This window comes from Ursus americanus, chromosome 6, assembly GCF_024610735.1.
Source record: "Ursus americanus isolate L20-20 chromosome 6, mUrsAme1.1.p, whole genome shotgun sequence".
Classification (NCBI taxonomy): domain Eukaryota; kingdom Metazoa; phylum Chordata; class Mammalia; order Carnivora; family Ursidae; genus Ursus; species Ursus americanus.
In genome coordinates, this window is record NC_142132.1 from 9,393,124 (window position 1) to 9,413,379 (window position 20,256).

General features: G+C 38.4%; 1 protein-coding gene across 10 annotated transcripts in view; it reads right to left on the reverse strand.

Annotated features, from left to right (window-relative positions):
• Positions 1–1,100: 1,100 nt before the first annotated feature.
• PLEKHA1 (pleckstrin homology domain containing A1) overlaps positions 1,101–20,256 on the reverse strand; it is a 56,715-nt gene continuing 37,559 nt past the window's right edge. For 5 of the 10 annotated variants that reach the window (XM_045803348.2, XM_045803345.2, XM_087862619.1 and 2 more), the window contains 6 exons: positions 18,773–18,916; positions 17,149–17,217; positions 8,929–8,993; positions 8,049–8,112; positions 6,362–6,451; positions 1,101–3,529 (listed from right to left, as the gene is read on the reverse strand). In XM_045803348.2, the coding sequence (XP_045659304.2) occupies positions 3,218–3,529; positions 6,362–6,451; positions 8,049–8,112; positions 8,929–8,993; positions 17,149–17,217; positions 18,773–18,916 (744 nt within the window). In that variant the 3' untranslated portion in view covers positions 1,101–3,217. Of the gene's footprint in view, positions 3,530–4,831; positions 4,903–5,590; positions 6,452–8,048; positions 8,113–8,928; positions 8,994–17,148; positions 17,218–18,772; positions 18,917–20,256 lie in introns of those variants that run through there. The other 5 variants (XM_045803347.2, XM_045803340.2, XM_045803349.2 and 2 more) reach the window with 3 other exon arrangements.

The window sequence follows — 20,256 nt, forward strand, 5'->3', positions numbered from 1 at the left end:
GCGAACTAGACTACAAATTACTTTAAATTTAGCAATGACATAACCAGAAGGTGGCACTGTTACCACATGACTGTACCATAGTAAGGCACTATTCACTTTCCCTCCGGAAAACAGAATACTAATTTTATCAATCAAAATTATAAATGCTAACCCCAATTCAGTAAGATTTTCAGTAAGTCTTAGGTTTTAAAAAATGTAATTTTCATAAATCATTAAAAAATAAAAATAATTAATTTTGGGTCGGCATAACATGAGCAAAGTTGCAAATGTAAAATACAAACCCCTCTAAGTGTATTATCATCAGAGTCTGATGTAGACTGTCAAACCCGTAGAAAGAAAAGGAAAATTCTTACCAAATCTGGTATTAAGCTGTTATGTCACTGCACTTTTTAATACAAGTATTTCCTGCCTCACCTACTGTTATGTTTTGATAAAGGTATGAGAAACACTTAAAGAAAATTCCTGAAATGCAGCTAGAAGGAAAAAAAAGGCTGTGAAAGGGATCTCTTTTTTTGTGAAAGCAACGGAGTTTAGAGCTTTCTTATTTTGGGTTTTTAAAAAATAAAAACATTTAAAATACTTTTCAGGGAAATAAAATTAGGTTGCATCAGTTAATAAAGATTGCTAAGTCAGATAGCCTTTACCCAATTCCATCATTATTAGATGCTGGCTATACAGCAGGCATGGACTCTGTGTTACCAACAGTGGGTGTGAAAAAAAAACAACCTCTAACACTGACAAGCACACGTCAGTGGCCCATCTGGGAATCAAAATGCCCTCAGCACCCAGCCTCGCTCATGCCATGTCCAGTCTAACCAATAACCAAGAACGGCGAAAGCAGCCTGGACAATTCAAAGTACGCTCTGAAGCTGACATATGTCATAGTGCTTTTGAGGACATGGTTTTGTTTTAGTGAAGCAAAATAAGCAAGCCCTTTTTTCCAAAACCAATCATCTTTCCTTGTGTAATTTTATATCAAACTGTAACTTTCAAAGGTTACCAAATAATTAGTCTGCCCTTAAACATGTAACTTCCAGTCAATGACCCATGTTTTGTACCAGTTCTGTTACTCGTTCACACCACAGTGGAACCAAACCAAATGAGAAGTTAGAATTTTGAGTTTATTCTCAAGTCATTACAGTGTTCAACCAGTTTGACATTATAAAGATAACAGAGGTAAAAGTAAACACTGGGAAGCACACATACATCCCCATTCTGAAAGACATGTTATATATACAGAAAAAAAATGCAGCAAATATTAAGGTATTCAAAGTAATTTTTTGACAATTCAGATGTGACCTATTTACAAGAAAAGTATACGTTTTAAAATAATTAAATAATTTTCATAGAATTATAAAAGTATTGAGATAAATATTAGGAGACCCTGACAATCACAAGAACATTTTCCTATGCTACTAAATACAAGGGTAGTTCTATAAAAAGTCCCAAAATAGAGCTAGTATTTTGCCACTATGAAATATATCAAATTACCAATACCAAAATATGCTAAAATGAACATGCAATGTAGAAGCTGTACCAAAGAAAAAAAGCATAAGGCTCCTGAATATTGCCAACTGTCTACACAAGATTTCTTAGGTGTGTTCACGAAAAAGTCACTTTCTAAAGAGCCATTAGAATGGATATACCAGCAGAAAAAGTGATATCTACTTAAAACCTTTCCATTCTACCATTTTCCAATACAGCTGCAAAAAAGAAAAAAATCAAAATATAACTTTTCAAAATATTAGCTTATGAATAAAAAAGTTGAGTGGTGCACTTTATGCATTTGGATTTTTAAACGGATTCCATGATAATTCCACTATAACAGATAGTAACCTCAGGACCCCACCACTGCAGCAGGAAATCTCTCCCCCTCTTTCTCAAACAAGACGTCATCTTAGAAAACACAAAGGAGAAACAGTGACACATACGAATTCAAAACAAAACAGCACAGTAAGATGGTAAAATATCATAAAAATAGCAGCATGTGAAATTCAAGACTATTTTCTTAAAGCAAATGTTTAAGACTCAACCATAAAAATGGTACTTCAAGCTGGTCTATTATTCAACACTTGAAACTAAGGGGTTTTTGGAGCGGTGCTGACATTTACGATAACCCTATGATTAAACGTATACTCAAATTTGTGTTTTACAACATACATATTGCACAGGTAGTAGAATAAAAGCATTCTGGCATCTCGACCGTAAGAGGATATCTTATTTAGCACATTAACTATGCTACTGAAAATTAATTTTATCCCAATGTTTACAACCGATCACGTAGGACTTTTGAGCACATTATTCCGACAACGTTCTCCAACAAGATGAGAAGACACAGGCGCTTGAATAGAGGTTAATCAGTGACAAAAAGGAGAGGCTGCAATCGCACGGCTAAGGGCAGTATGTCTTTACATATAAACTTGAGGTCTTTCACTGATCCAAATATAGAAAGAACTATTTATAAAACCTCGATGTGAAAATCAGATCTCCCAGAAATTTCATACCAAATCATTTTCACCTTTTCATAAAGCAGAGACCGTCGCAAGTCCGAAGTTTTCTCAAATCCATGTCCATGACACAGTTGTGTGAGTTTTCATTTCCACCCCATGCAACCTACAACCCTCACTAACTGGTCCAATGACACCCTCTATGCAACACGTGCCAGTCACCTCAAGATCCAGAGCATCGGAGATGGTTATCATTTCCAAACTGTCCACATTGTAGTACAAATTTCACAGCACCACAGACATCATGATTTTAGGTATCTTAGTCTGACAATATTTCATTCAATAATATTAACCAGTAAGAATATGTAAATATCAAGCATCTAATAGGAAATCTAAGTAGCATTTTAAAAACAACCAAAATAATTAATAAGCATTTTTAATGTTTTAAGTTGTTAAACATTTAAATTGTCAAATTCACTAGGAAAAAATACCACACACGCATTTTCATCACCCAAAAGAGAGCACACGAAGCTTCAGACAATTGATACTGAAACACTTAGGTTTTCTCTTGCGTTCGTTCATTTTTTTGTGTTTTGTTTTTTTTTAAAGAAATTACATTTCGTTTGGCCACTCCCTAGATTCTTGGTTTACCAGCTTATAAAGAGTACATCAAAGAGGCAGTATAACAGACGTATTAAAAACCGTTTCATCCTTTATCATCTTTGGCTAGAAGGGCTGAGGAGGCAGGCGAGGCTCCACGCACTTCCATCTCACACGTCACTGACCGGAAGGCTCGCGTCATCCAAGTCCACTGGGTCACAGTCTTTCTCCTGAGGGCCATTTTTACTTTGAGGTTTTAGCAGAGCTTGTTCAGTCACTTTGGAAGCTGGTTCTCTTGGAGAGACAGTCTGGACCTTGAAGTTCCCTGGCTTGACCTTGGCAAGAGATTCGTAAAATCCTCGCTTCTCCACGGTAGAGCTTGAGACCAGAGAGTTGCTGCGAGAGGCTGTGGAATGTGAGGCGGCGGCTGCGCTGGCAGAGCGGAAAGCGGGCTTGGGTTCTGCAGGACAGCTGGAATGCTCCTGCAAAGAGCAGTGCTGGTCAGACACGGTCAAACAGTAACGACCAAGTTAGTAACTCAGTGTGAGACTTTCTTCTCTGAAAAACAAACAAAACACACACACACACACACACACACACACACACACACACACAGAGCAGAAGCATGAGCCATGCAGCATACATGTGCAAGTTCCTTCCCAAAGCAATGCATTTTTAGGAGTGAGGTTAAAGCCATGACAGTCAACAACCATTTCCACTAAGAAACCAGGTCTGTCACCAAAGCTTTGCCACTTGAAGACTCAGTCAGCCTATCCTGGAGCGCAGTGCTCCAGCTGCGACCGAACTGTGTTTGAAGGGCCTACCCGCTTTGCCGTCCTATTTAAGAGCACCTTCTCAATCAACACTAGGAATCCTCCCACATAGTTTAGGAAGATAAAAAGATAAAAATGCAGAAATATAAAAAGGAAAGGCCATATTTCTTTAATAAGTAGAACTCACTATTTTTCAAACCTGCAATTTTGTCTGGAGGTCTGACAAACTTAGTTTTTTGTCCCTGAATTTAGCTGCAACCAATAAAAGCGCAGTCTTCTGTTTCTTTCACTGCATTTATTTAGTTTTGAATACGTCATACATTCATATGGCTAAAGATTTTAAAGGTAGCAAAGGGTATATATTTAATCATTTATTAAAACTGTGATGAAATAACTACCAGTTGTGAATCTTAATTTCAATTTGCTTCTAACTAAAGATATCCTTAATATGACCATTCCAAATGCATTGCCATAGAGTTCCTAGTATACTGCGTTCATGTATGATACTAGCGGCTTTGAAAACAAAGTGCTACAAATTGACAAAATACTAGAGATTCCCAGGAGCTGGCTATATTTCACCTGAGATTTAAAATGCCATGCAAACTATAGTAATGTGGAGTTTATCCAGTGTATATGCATGCATGAGTCTGCATATATTATTAGAACAAGGGTGCAGTTAAGTGGTGTAGTATAAAAAATTTCAAAATACATAAACTATAGAGGTTGAAACTTGTGGCAATTCAGTAAATTAATTTTTAGAAGACAGCTTAATGTGACTTTTTCAATTAGCAAGGTTCCATTTTTTTCATGATTTATCTTTTTTGTTGTTGTTTAAATATACATATCCAACCGGATGACTGTAGTGAAATAGTTTGCGTTAGTGTTGACAAAGTCAGTTACGGTAACTGCAAAAGGCAGTTTGGTTAACTCAACTTTCTATGATCAGTTGTAAGTAGTGAGTGAGTCCGGGCCCTCTAGTAAGAAGGCACGTTTGCGTGAGAGCCCACATACGTGCTGCATTCACCAGTTCTTGATGTATACCTCTGTATACAAGGGTTCGACAGCCTTCTGGCCTGCCGCATCTGGAACACAGTGCAAAGCTAAGATTAGAGTTAACCTATACTGGGGAGAGGGAGGAAAAGAGAAAGTTCTGCTGACAGTTACAGCTAGAGAGTCCACCTTGCCCCCACCACAAAGCACAAAACACAAATGCCCTTCTCCAATTTTCCTCTTCCCAACAGACATTGTTTTTGCAGAGAGTCTCATACTTGGCTGCTGAAAAGGTCACATAAAACACAGGCAGTTACAAAATTAATACCTATGAAAGTGACTTCTAAGACAGTCCAAAAAGGATATAAGGAGAGTAATTTAAGAAATGAGAAACGTGGATTTGTATTTACTGATCTGTAGTTCTCACTACCAGGAAACTATTAAAAGACAGAATTACTACCAGAAAAACACCAAAAGTGCAGAATATCTGGCATTAACAACAAATCTGTAGAAGGTAATAAAGGCTTTCATAACGACATGTCAGACCACATTCGGCAGACAGAAGTGTTATATTTCAAGACACTTAATATTTTTTTTTCTCGGGACGCCTGGGTGGCTCAGTTGGTTAAGCGTCTGCCTTCAGCTCATGTCATGATCCCAGGGTCCTGGGATGGAGTCCCGCATCAGGTTCCTTGCTCATAGGGGAGCCTGCTTCTCTCTATCCCTGCCACTCCCCCTGCTTGCGCTCCCTCCCTCTCTCTCTGGCAAATAAATACAATCTTAAAAAAAAAAATTTTTTTTTCTATTCCTCAGTAGAATTTGTATTTTCGGATGAGAGACCAGTGACCAAGGTATTCTAAAGCCAAATCTTATTCCTATGATGTTCTTGAACATGATAAATTAAAAACATTTTTATTACTTCTGAAAATGTTTAACATTTCAATTTTATATATTACCACAAAGACAATTATGATAGTGAAAAGCAGTGGGTTTTTAAATTACCCTACCAGAAAATGAAAATGAGAACATGCAATGGAAAATAGTGGCTGAGAACAGGAAATCGTATTAAATCAGGGTCCAGCTGCTCAAAGGTCTTAGGGCACTAGTAAGTCAAAAAAATCCTTAACCGAAATTAGACGGAGTAAAGAGGAAATTGAGGCTTTCGGCAAACTGTGTAATGCTACAACTTCAGGTGCTTTACAGATTAGGCCACAGCCCATACTAAGAATTTGTCAAGTTGTAACAAATCTAGACCTAGTGACAAGTAAGAACTCCTAAAACAAAGCAAGGAAACGTTCATTCTTTAGTTGCCCTGCTTGTGCATTTAAGACAATACAATGCACAGAAAGTTATGTATACAGAACACTACAAGGAAGCATTAAATTAGAAATGCATTATTTTTTGCAAGTCCAATTGGTATGAAAGTCAACATGCAAATAAATCTCAATACAGAAAGAAACCAGAAGGATTAGGGGGAGAGGAAGGAAAATAACTGGACAGGATGGGGGGGGGCACCCTAGGGAGTACCACCCCAGAGAGCAGGAAACATACAGAAGATGCTGATCGGCCAGGCCCCCGCTGTGCTACAATGGCACCCGAGACTGCTTTAATCCAACTGTGCATCTCCTCAGGGCTATCAGCCTAAGGGAGAGAAAGGACCCACTCAGTCAGTTTGTCCTCAAAATCAGCTCCTACGTCTATAAATCCAATGTATTCATTTTGGTAAATTACAGGGTCAACAACAAAATCATTCCAAGGCAATGGTTTTCAAAAAATTTTAGAAATCACTTTTTAAAGCCAGGTTTTGCATGGTAAGTTATCACAGAGACAAAAGTTGGACACCTAATATTTTAAGATCAGACACATCAAAAAGTGTCAATATGAATACTTCTGGAGCGAAAATGAGAGGAAGAAGTCAAAGACAAACCTCATTTTGCTCTATCTACTGCTATATTATCTGAATCTATTACAGGAGTATTTATGTAATTGTGTAGTTAAACATTTTGACATCATTATATATCTTATTTTTCTAGAAATATTTTCTAGTACTACACTAAATACTGAAAGAAATACTGGTAGTCATATTCCAAAGTATCATATTCCTTGGTAGGACCTTGTGTTCCAATGTGAATTTAAAACTTTACTATGACTTTAAATCCAGTTAAACAGGACCTAAGAGAGGTGCAGAGATACTGCCCTTTACTTGTGTTCAACGATTGTTAAGTTACAGCATGCTCTTTTGAACCAATGATTGTAACAAGGACTTTTAAAAGGAAAAACTCAAAGCAGGCAAAGGCAAAGCATAAATCTAGAAATCCATTTGGCAAAAAAGGAGGTTGAAAAAGGTTTATGCTCTGATAGTTATTCTTGATCTAGAAACTTACCCTAAAGAAGAAATTCAGGCAAACTTGAGCACAAAAATGTTCACCACCACATTGTTTATCATAGTAAATGTACAAAACTATGTAAATAGTGACAGAAGAGCAGAGAAACAGTTTACTGTGGAGCATTCATATATGGAGTACGGTGCAGTTGTAAAAAGTTGTTACAGAACTTTAAATGATGTGGAAAAAAGACTATAATATATTCAACAGAATATATCACTGTGTACTTCATATGATCCCACTTATAAAAATATATGCCTTTAAAAAGGCACTACAATAAGAATGGTTTCCTGAATGTGGGATTTTGTGTGTTTTATACCCTTTTCTTCATATTTTTCTATATTTTCTAAATTTTATGCAATAATCATAAGTAACTTTTATAAAACAAAAACAAAAGTTCTTTAAAAAAACTCTCAATCTAACTATTTCGCTGTGTAAGTAAAAGGTAAATACAGGATACCTATCTACCACCAGTGTGATCTACTGTCTGTTTTTATTGTGGGTATTTTAGACCCCATTTCTAAAATTACCAAAAACGATACAATCAAAACTCCAAAATATGTGCAAAAATAATCCAAATTGAAAGTTAGCATCTCAGTTAAAACAGCATTTGCCTTTCCACAAATACTACTTAATTCTATCCTGCCAATTCAGAACAAAGAGTACACTCCCTATTTGCTGAACATATGACCTACCAATAATTTTATATATAACATTTTTTAAGTTGTGAATTACAGTTGTCATGTTTTCCTTTTCTTATTCACATAAGCAACAAGTTTATTTATATCTATTTCACCTCTAAAATTATCAATCTCTTGGTAGGAGGATCTATAATCTCCAAAGAAGTATCTCACCTGCACATAGAAAGTTCGAGACGATGTTACAATTTCAAAGAGATTGTCCCTCATCATTATGTCACTGTCAACAAAAACAAACATCCAATTGCACGTAAATAGCAGTTGTTGGATAGTGTTTCTTTCACTTGTTTATCTAGTACCAAATATATGTCAATAAGAAAATAAATAGAGGGGCGCCTAGGTGACACAGCGGTTAAGCGTCTGCCTTCGGCTCAGGGCGTGATCCTGGCGTTATGGGATCGAGCCCCACATCAGGCTCCTATGCTATGGGCCTGCTTCTTCCTCTCCCACTCCCCCTGCTTGTGTTCCCTCTCTCGCTGGCTGTCTCTATTTCTGTCATATAAATAAATAAAATCTTTAAAAAAAAAAAAAAGAAAAGAAATAGAGATAAAATACTGATGTAATTTAGCAAAACCAAATTAGCATCTTTTTCAATTTATTCTTGCATTAAATTTTACATATTTTATATAGTTACATATATTTTTTAAAAGATTCATAAAAGAAGTTTAAAATTCAAAGTTTTCAACTGCTAAGAAACACAGTTAACACATTTTCTTATAAAGCCCTATTCTGTAGCAACTTCCAAATACTAAAATAAATAATACATCAATCTGTCAAATATGATAGAAGTTGTTCATATTAAATTTTTTCCTTCCCATTAATAAGCCTACGGGTTGTTTCTTAACTTTTAGTTTTCAAATGAAACAAAAAATATCTCAGTACTTTAATCTGAGGATTCTGTAAGCTCGAGCATATCCCAACTACAACACTAGAAGTGACGCTAGATGGAATAACATCATCCGGACACGTCAATCCAACTGAGGCATGTGGAGTATCAGTAAGTTGTGCCAGGCACTACGTGAGAGCTGGTGCTTACCTCTGCTTACATTCCTGCACTTTATGAACCTCTTTAAGTGGTATTACACGGAGGGGTTCCTTTTCCTGGCAAAAAAGCAAACAGATACATGAGGTATATTCTTAAAATCCTTTTTCTTAAAAGGATTAGTTGTCTTACTTGGAGATCTATATTAAAACTGTGCTTCTTTCTTGAAGCATAAATCTAACTTCCTGAACCATCCAGCATCAGAACAGCTCAAATACTAGAACCTTATACACACTGTAGTTTGAAACAAGGACCCTGGCATATAACCCTTATTCACATTATTTCTGGTCTTAATGACAGTGTAGCTTACTAAAAGCCAGTAAACCATCAGACATTCCCCGATGGAGTCGTATGTACCCTGGAAGTGAAACGCTTCCTCGCCTGGAATGTTTTTGTGATACAGAAGGCACCAGAGTAGCGAATACCCAGCTTCTTTGAATTACATTACTCATTTAAAGAATATCACTTTTATATGAATACATTATTTTAACCAGCACAATTTACTGAACATTTACTAAGTGCCAGGACATCTGCTGGTTTTCAAACACATTACCTCGCTTAAACTTTCCACAACCCCACAATGCATGCAGTACTATTCACCTGAGGAAACGGAGCCTCACACACTGAGTACCCTCATCTAAGGTTACAAAACTAATACAAGACACAACTAGTGCCTAATAGCATCTTTATACTATACATTCCATGAAATATTACATGCCGTATTTCACTATCACACCATAAGATTAAGACATACCATTATTTGATGCAACGCTAAGAAAAAACTAAACCACGCCAGGACACTTTAAAAAGTCACAAATCTTTTTTAAGTTTTACAAAATAGTTCATTTTAAAATTTCAGACTATAAAAGGCTTACAAAAATAGTACAAAGAATTTCTGTATACGTTGTACCCCATTTTCCACGATGTTAAAATTTTACGTTTGCTAAATCATTGTTTGTGTTCATATACGGGACTATGGTGTGTGTGTGTGTGTGTGTGTGTGTGTGTACCTTTCCTGAAATGTCCGAAGGCAAGTCATAGATAGGATGCACTTTACTACTAAATACTTTAGTGCCTATTTCCTAAACAAAAACGTTCTCTTACATAACCGCGGTACAATTATGAGAACCAGAAACTCCGCACTGCTGCAATACTGTTATCTAATCTACAGACCATCGTCAGAGCTCATTAACTGCCCAGCAGTATCCTCGACAGAAACAGGAAAACTATGGCTTTTCTGCTCCAGGGTTCAATCTGGAATCAGACCTTGTATTTAGCAGTCCTGTCTCTTCGTGTCCTTGACCATGGAAGAGTTCTGCTGTCTTTTTATCTCTTTCACACCCTTTAGAGTTTTCAAGAGTCCAGGCCAGTTATTTTGCAGAATGACCCTTGATTTGGGCTTGTCTAATGTTAACCAGGCTTGGATTCAAGCTGTACAGTTTTGGTGGGAAACCACAGATGAGCTTTGCTCTTCTCATCCCGTCATTCTCAGGGAGTGCATGAGAGTGGTGTGTCCCATTATGAAGACGTTAACCCTCATCTCTTATGGTCACGTTTGCCAGTAACTAGAAAGTTACCTTCTTTTCTTTTGTCATTATTATCTTGTGGGAAGATACTTGGAGCCTATGAAATACCCAGTTTCCCTTCACTGTCTTGCCCACTAGTTTTATCAAACTTAGAGGATTCTTGCCTGAAACCATTACTGTAGGTGATGCCGAATGGGGATTCTTTTTCTAACCCCATTAATTCATCTACATGTACTAGCTGGACTTTTGCTCCAAGGAAATGCTTTTCCTTCCATTTACTTCTTTGACTTGTTTTATTCTCTCGGTTATAATCCATTGCTATTTATTTAGGTGCTCAAATTGTATGAGTTTTTGTGGAGGCCCTGCAAGCTGGGTTTGCATCCTTTTGTCATGCCCCCATCATTCTCTGAGCCACTTCCGTATTTTCTGTCACAACTAGCTCTTCCGCGTCCAGCTTGTCCTATGCCTGCCCCACCTCTGAAATGTGCCATCTCTCCAAGATTCCATGTTCTTTTTGTTAGAGAACAGCATTTATACTTACCTGTTTTGGGGGGAGAGGATTGCCCATCTCTTCACTCAACCATGGCTTTTTCACGATAGATGAGAAGTAATATTTCCGTGAGGGTTCAACTTGTGCTTCTCTAATTATGAGTGATGCTGAATATCTCATATATATTTAAAGGCCATTTAAATTTCTTTGTAAATGAATTGTCTATTCATGTCTTTTACTCCTTTTTCTACCAGATATTTCCCCCCTTGGTTTTCTCTCTGTAAACTTTGAACCAACCCACAAACTTAGACAAAGGCTGAAAAGACAGCACAAAGACCTGACTTTCCTGAACCCTTTCAGAGCGAGTTGCTGACCTGGTCCCCACTGCTCTTCACGTCAGTGTGTATCTCCCACAAAGACACCCTCTTATCACAATACAACCATCGAAATCAGGGAAGTATCCCCTGAATGTCCTTATTAAAACAAAAGAATTCAGTTCAGAATCTCAGGCTACATTTACTCGTCGTGTCTTTCTTTTCCTCAGTCGTTCTGTCCTTGACTCCCATAATCTGGACTCTGCTGGAGGCTCCAGGGCAGTTATTCTGGAGAACATCCCTGATCTGGGTGTGTCTGATCCTTCCCGAAGATTAGATTCAGGTTAGGCATCTTGGGCAGGAACATCACAGAAATGAGGCAACAACCTTGTCAAGCTATCCTGTCAGGTGGTAAATAATTTTGATTCCTCTCACCCCTGATGAAGTCCACTCTAATCATCTGATCACCTGATTAGAGTGGTATCTGCCAGTGGTAATTCTATCACCGTAAGTTACTATTTCCCTTTTTGTACTTAATGTGTATTTTGTAGACAGGGACTTTGCACTTTGTTCCTCATCGTACACACGTATGTATGTATACTCATGGATTCACTCATTTATATCTATGTGGGTTCATGGATTCCTACTTTATTCAAAGGGCAATATTCTGTTACCATCATTACTTATTTTTTTAATGATTTTTTATTATATTATGTTGGTCACCATACAGTACATCTCCGGTTTCCGATGTAAAGTTCGATGATTCATTAGTTGCGTATAACACCCAGTGCACCATGCAATACGTGCCCTCCTTACTACCCATCACCAGTCTATCCCATTCCCCCAGCCCCCTCCCCTCTGAGGCCCTCAGTTTGTTTCTCATAGTCCATAGTCTCTCATGTTTCATTCCCCCTTCTGATTACCCCCCCTTTCTTTATCCCTTTCTTCCCCTACCGATTATCCTAGTTCTTATGTTCCATAGATGAGAGAAATCATATGATATTTGTCTTTCTCTGCTTGACTTATTTCACTTAGCATTATCTCCTCCAGTGCCATCCATGTTGCAGCAAATGTTGAGAACTCGTTCTTTCTGATAGCTGAGTAATATTCCATTGTATCTATGGACCACATCTTCTTAATTCAGTCATCTGTTGAAGGGCATCTCGGCTTCTTCCACGCTTTGGCTATTGTGGACAATGCTGCTATGAACATTGGGGTGCATATGGCCCTTCTCTTCACTACGTCTGTATCTTTGGGGTAAACACTCAGTAGTGCAATGGCTGGGTCATAGGGTAGCTCAATTTTTAACTTTTTAAGGGACCTCCACACTGTTTTCCAGAGTGTCTGTACCAACTTGCATTCCCACCAACAATGTAGGAGGGATCCCCTTTCTCCACATCCTCTCCAACAATTGTTTCTTGCCTTGTCTATTTTTGCCATTCTAACTGGCGTAAGGTGGTATCTTAGTGTGGTTTTGATTTGAATTTCCCTGATGGCTAATGATTTTGAACATTTTTTCATGTGTCTGTTAGCCATTTGTATGTCTTCATTGGAAAAGTGTCTGCTCATATCTTCTGCCCATTTTTTGATTTGTTTATTTGTTTCTCGTGTATTGAGTTTGAGAAGTTCTTTGTAGATCTTGGATACCAGTCTTTTATCTGTAGTGTCATCTGCAAATATATTCTCCCATTCCGTGGGCTGCCTCTTAGTTTTTTTGACTGTTTCCTTGGCTGTGCAGAAGCTTTTTATCTTGATGAAGTCCCATAAGTTCATTTTATCTTTTGTTTCTCTTGCCTTTGGAGATGTGTCATGAAAAAGGTTGCTTTGGCCGATGTCGTAGAGGTTGCTGCCTATGTTCTCCTCTAGAATTTTGATGGATTCCTGTCTCACCACGAGATCTTTCATCCATTTGGAGTTTATTTTTGTGTATGGTGTGAGAGAGTGGTCAAGTTTCATTCTTTTGCATGTAGCTGTCCAATTTCCCCAGCACCATTTATTGAAGAGACTGTCTTTTTTCCCCCGGATGTTTTTTCCTGCTTTATCAAAGATTAGTTGCCCAAAGAGCCGAGGGTCCATTTCTGGGTTCTCTATTCTGTTCCATTGGTCTATGTGTCTGTTTTTGTGCCAGTACCATGCTGTCTTTGTGATCACAGCTTTGTAGTACAGCTCGAAATCCGGCATTGTGATGCCCCCAGCTTTGTTTTTCCTTTTCAACAGTTCCTTGGTGATTCAGGGCCTTTTCTGGTTCCATACCAATTTAAGGACTATTTGTTCCAGTCTTTACACTTACTTTTATCTCAAAATGCCCCCAATTTGGTAAGGCGGAATGTTTTCAAGTTGGATTCTGGGTCCTTTGGACATGTCCCTAGCATTCTATGAGCACTTGTTTTCTGATACAAGACATCCCAGGATTAGTTTCTGTTCATTTCTCCTGTCTCAGCTTCAGAATCTTGCCGTTTCTCCACAAACCTAGGTTTCTTTCAGTGGAAAATGGTGGGTTTTTTTCAGTTGCACAGAGTTACAAAGCATATTAGATGCACATATAAGTGCATGAATACATTTACATCTATATTTAATTCTACATCTAGCTGTATATGTTAAATGTTCACATCAATTCCAATCTAATATAAAAGTGTTCTCCTTTTCATATTTATTATTCCCTTTTTTGACAGAAACTTGGTTTTTAATATATTTCCTTATTTTATCAACAGTACATATGTCAACATTCTCCCATCTCTGCTACCACCCTCTTCCCAATGTGGATGTGCTCTTCTCCCTACCCCATGTTGGGCTAACCCCCCAAGAGGATGGCCTCCTCATCCTCCGTGGGGTCTGACTGCTCACACCAAGCTACTCTGGTTCCTTCTGCCCCTGGCCCACCACACAAACACCTACACTGATCTGCCTCAGCTAAAAACTGTAGGTCTGAATTGTTTGGCATTGATGGGAGGAAAAGAGGGCAGAGGGTAAGAAAGGACCCCCTCAATTTTTAAGATTCTTTAGGGATCTTAATGTTTTCTCCCTGATATATACTACAAATATTTTCTCCAGCTTTTCAGTTGTGCACTTAAATCCCTCACACCTACTAAAAAAGCTTGTAACTCATCTTTTAGAAATACATACTAAAATAATTACAGAGAAAACGGTACGTCTAGGATTTACTTCAAAATATGAAGGGGGGGAGTGGGTGGTGGTACCTAAGAAACGAAACTAGCCGTGTGTTAATAATGACAAATTCTGGGTGAAGAATATATACAGGTTCAGAATACTATTCTATCTACTTTTTTTTTTTTTAAGATTTTATTTATTTATTTGACAGAGAGAGAGATAGCCAGCAAGAGAGGGAACACAAGCGGGGGGAGTGGGAGAGGAAGAAGCAGGCTCCCAGCGGAGGAGCCTGATGTGGGGCTCGATCCCATAACGCCCGAATCACGCCCTGAGCCAAAGGCAGACGCTTAAGGACTGAGCCACCCAGGCGCTTCCTATTCTATCTACTTTTTGTTTAAACTTTTAGATGATCAAAGGTTTTGTAAAAGAGCCCTTTTCACGATCAACACCAGTTTTTATCATCCATCATTCTTGAGCCTATGCAGGGACATAAGCACAATTAACTGGCTAAGGATGCTTAAAACCTCACATTCAGATTCCAGCTCTTCTGAATCACTTTTTGACTCAGCGCCATCGGTGTCAACATTTCTCACTCCATACCATTCTCTGTGTCAAACAGAGTGTTGGGATGCAGCATTTCTTAAGACACCCCACTGTATCCCTGAGATTTTCTTAAGAGCTGCCAGCACCCTCTCTGCGGGTTCTGGTGCTGGTGTTTTCCAGTTCTTACCCAAGGGGCTGTGCGCACACGACCGATGCCAACTACCGCACCGCTGCTGCCCAACTGCCCCTCCCCTACAGCAACTCTAAGACACCCCGAGTTTTCAGAAATGTTAAATGGGGGCGCCTGGGTGGCACAGCGGTTAAGCGCCTGCCTTCGGCTCAGGGCGTGATCCGGCGTTATGGGATCGAGCCCCACATCAGGCTCTTCCGCTATGAGCCTGCTTCTTCCTCTCCCACTCTCCCTGCTTGTGTTCCCTCTCTCGCTGGCTGTCTCTATCTCTGTCGAATAAATAAATAAAATCTTAAAAAAAAAAAAGAAATGTTAAATGTGGGGGAAATGCACACCTTAGTTATTGATACAGGTAAAAAATTATAAATATATTTACAGATTCCAGCTTTATCTGTTCTCTAAATGCTTAACACATTCCTGCGTATGCATGGCATCGTTTCCCTCCCTTCTCTGGTTAGTTCAGTATTCTTTCATCTCAAATTTTATAGCATCATGTCTACATGCAGGTTTTCAAAATTTAGTTAATGCTTCCATAATAGTTCTTGTCTCACTATAATTACTGTGGGTGACAGCAGTACGTGTCAATTTCTCTGGCACAGCTGAACTCCGGAAAGGCCAGAACATCACTGACTGTTCTCTTTATTCCCAGGTCTCAGAACAGGGCACCAGAGCCATGGAGGGCTCAATGAATGAATGTCTCATTAATGACTCTTCCCAAGAGTACTGCCATTAATTAAAAGCCATGAATCAACCTATTAACCAAGCACACGTGTAGCCTTCTGAGACACCAAGTCTGATACTTTTTGAGCCAAGTAACTACTATTTCCAGTTGAGGCTCTTCGATTTGACATCTGAGAAAGGCTAAATACCCATGTTAAAATGGCTATTCTTGCTATGCTATGCCAATTTTCATTTATTCAAAAACACTTATTGTCTACCAAGTACCAGGTGCCGTGTTCATAAAAAGGGTATGAAAGAGATCTTCGCTCTCAAGAAGATCACTTACGTAACTGGTAAAGCCAAGCATGCATACAACTACAAAACACAGCGGGAGGTATCATGATAGAAGTGGGCACTGGGCACCACGGTGTGTAAGGAGAAGGCACTTAATCCAGAGTCTGAAAGCTTCCCAGAAGAACAGACACTGAGATGAACCTCAAAATACTCCTTTCCTATTTAAGTACTCTCCTGTCCAATACAGTACCACCAACTATGTGCAACTGTTTAAATTAAAAAATATTAAAAACAATCAGTTTTAATTTTAGAATTAAATAAAGTCAGGTTCCTCAGTCACCCTAGCCATATTTTCAGCATTCATCAGCCACATGTAACCAGTAAGCCTGGCCAATGCAGATATAGACCATTTCCATCAGTGTAGAAAGTTCTACTGGATAGTGCTGCTCTGCTGCCTTCATTCAAATAAAGTATATGGTCTCCACTCAAAGGTCCCATGAAACAGGAAGAGCCAGGACAGACATGTAAGGTATTAAAAAGCATCCAAATTATCCAACATTCTGTTGCAGAACTCAGGCTACATGAGAGGAACATTTTAAATAAGGATGTTACTCAAACAAGAGAGATTTCAATCTCTGATTCCACCTTCAGATAGGAGAAACAGGTCTTATATGAGGAAACTTAAAAAGTCAAACTGAAACAGGAAAAAAAATATTGAGAGGACAGAGGAAAAAAAGTAGAAATACAGAGTTAAAATGTTGACCTTTAGAGACTTAATTCATCCTACAATCTCCTCCAGCTCCCCTTTAGAGGAAATCTGTAGACTAAAGAGTTCTGGTATTTTTAATTCTTTCAAGGTAAATGCCTTTGAAGATATGAGCTTTTTATTTAAGCTGTATTTACAAAATTACCATTAAAACATCACAACCAAATAAACTGAACTGTATGTACCTTTCAAAACCAGAATTATTTTAAAAATAGAAAACAGGACAAGAAACACACACACACACACACACACACTTAAAATCACCACAGTGTTAACACTCTTCTCAGACATTTTAAGGCAATATTGATGACAGAACAACATACCAGTTCAGATTTGAAGTAGCCTATTGTGTTTTCATCCAACTGAAAATATCTTCTCTTCCAGTTTTTCATCTACCAGAGATGAACACAGACATAAGACTTCTGTTTCTAAGAATGTCAAATGTTAACAGCCACTTAAATATTCTGATACGAGCCCACAATCAGAAATGTCAAGCACTGAAAAACCTCTCACTACCCTCCCTTGATGAGGAGATACATGAAACTTCATCTCTTTCGCTACGCAGGACTTGAACTCCTAGGTCAAGTTTGGTGGCTTGCGTTCAGCTTGTATCATGTAACTTCATAATATGGTTTCATATTTTTAATGCTCTAAAAGTTAAAAAAAAGAAAAAAGCACTTCCCCATCCCCCAACCCCACAAAGTAAATGACATCAAGAATTCAAGTTCAAGGACAGGAAATGTTACTAAACCACATTAAGCTCTGTAAGATCTGTAAAACACAAGAACCTTTCTTCAAGTACTTTATACTTAGTAGTAAAGCATCGAACATTTAACAAAGTGAACCTACTTTGTACAAATATTTTTTTTGTCACTGAAATACAGTTATTGTGAAAGCACTTCAGTAGCTCTAACAGTTGTTATTTTAGACCTGGGAATACAACAAAAAGAAAGAAATGTCTCCCTAAAAACCCTAATTAACACAAGTGAGTCACTGCCTGATGAGACTTATGACTTTACCTGTAGACCTGCTACAGTGAGAGACTCTCAGCCTTTCCCTTCATTTCCCTTGGCTTAAAGGTCAGTAGATTAGGGATGAAAGAACTTGTCCAAGGCTGACCTAAGCTAATTAGAGTTGCCAGAAAGTGATGTGAAGTCAAACAGAACTGCCAGTAGAGTTTAAAGTATTTCTTTACTCACAGAATTTTTTTTTTAATTTTCAGGACTTTAAAGTTTATTTTCCCATGAAATTCTAATGATTTGGTTCACATACAGAGTGACAAACTTTGGAAAAGTACTTTGGAATCTTAGAAATACTGGTAAATTTACTTGCTTTTCCTACAATGCCCCACCATGGGTCTGGCTGGATGAGAGGATCTGGCTAACCCTTAACAGCTCTTACTAAGGACCAGGTGCTGTGCTAATACTATCTTAATTTACATCTTTCAAAAAAAAAAAATCTCCAGATGGTAGGTTTTATAAACTAATTTTCCTTAAAAAGAAACTGAGAGACTGAGAGGTTAAGTAAGAAGTTCAAAGTCACAGAATTCAACTGAGGTCAGCCCAACACCAAATGGAGTGAGTGAACCTTCCCCCACGCCTGGGCCCCTCTTTTCCTGACAACTCCCTGCTAGAGCTCTCTTTCTCTTTCTTCCAACGGAGGAAAAATTAATAGGAAAGCCTTCTGGGATAAACTGTTAGGAAAGCTCATTTAAAACTAAAGGTCAGTGGTAATAAGCATTAACTTATCCAGCCACTCACAGACCAAGAAAATAACAGCACTGAATTATGAACATAGAGTCACCCTATTCTATCTCCTGACTCCCCAGCACCCTGGTCTCTCACTTCGGGTCTTTCAAAAAACAAAGCAAATGACTTGTATGTTGAGAGTTTGCTACCAGAGACTCACTTTTCATTATTTCCGTACATAACGTGTTAAGGTACTCACCACGGCGCCTTGCTTTACACAATAGCCAGCTTTGATGACTGCACTGTCTGGGGGCGGCTTAGGAGTAAAATAGGGAAGATGGCTTTGCGACCGTTTCAAATTATTTCTGTCAATACTTTCACCACATTCATTTACTTCTTCTTTCTAAAATGAAGCAAATAAAGAAATTCTTTTCTTGCTTGTTTAGCTTCAAAGCACAGTTGTATTTCATGTTATTCTAATAGAAAATCATAAAATCTTAGTTCAGTTAGGAACACAAATTTTGAAGTTTTCTAAATAATTTGAGATAATCTTAACGCATCAATGATAATACCATAGATTTCTATTTCTCTTGTTTTGTCCCCAGTGCTTTTTGGGCGGCAGGTGGAGGGTGAAGGGGGTGAACTTCTGATTTTGAAATAATTATACAGATTCACTAATATACGAAGTTGTTAAAAAAAAGAAAAGAAACGTACAGGAGGTCGTATGTCCCCTTCAACTAGTTCCCCCGACAGGGAAACTGTACAACTACAGTACATTACCAAAACTGACAGTGGAACATCCCACAAACTTTACCCAGATTTCACCAGTTTTACACGCACTCATTGGTCTCTGTGTCTGGATCATTCTAGGCAATTCTGTCACATGCAGCTTTGTTTAAAACCACCACAACAACATACAGAAGTGTTCATCATTAAAAGGCTCCCTTGGGCTACCCCTTTAAAGTCCCTATGCCCAATTCCCTGGCAACCTCTAATTTGTTTTCCATCTTGATTGTGCTGACATTCAGGCAATGTGATATAAATGGGTCGTACAGTACATGACCTTTTCAGCTCAGCATCATTCTCGGGAGGCTCATCCAGGCTGCTCCCTGTATCACTAGTCTGTCCCTTCTTCCTGCTGAGTAGCACTGATGGTCTGGACATACCATGCGCTGTTTAACTCTTTGCCTGTTAAAGGGCATTTGAGTTGTTTCCAGTTTTGGACCATTAAGAATAAAAAGTGCTATGAACATTCGTGTACAGACTGATGCAAACATAAGTCTCCATTTCTCTGGGAGCAACGCCTAGGAGTATATATGCTGGGTTGTATAGTAATCACAAGTTTACTTTAAGAAAAAAGTGCCGCATTGTTTTTCAGAGTGGCCATACTATTATACGTTCCCACCAGCAATGTATGAGTGATGCAGTTTCTCCTCGTCCTTGTCAGCAGTCAGCATTTGTGTTATTAATTATCTGAGTCATTCTGAGAGGTGTGCAGTAATATCTCACTGTGGTCTTAATTTGCATTTCCCTACTGACTAATGACAGTGAGCGCCCTTTCTAGAGCTTCTTTGCCACATATGTATCTTTTATCTTTTGGTGAAATCTCTGTTCATGAATTCTGCCCATTTCCTAATTGGATTATTTTTTCACTGCTGAGTTTTGATAGTTCCTTATATGTTCTAGACACAAGTGCCTTGTTGTATATGTGGTGTGCAAATATTTCCTCTTAGGGTGTAGCTT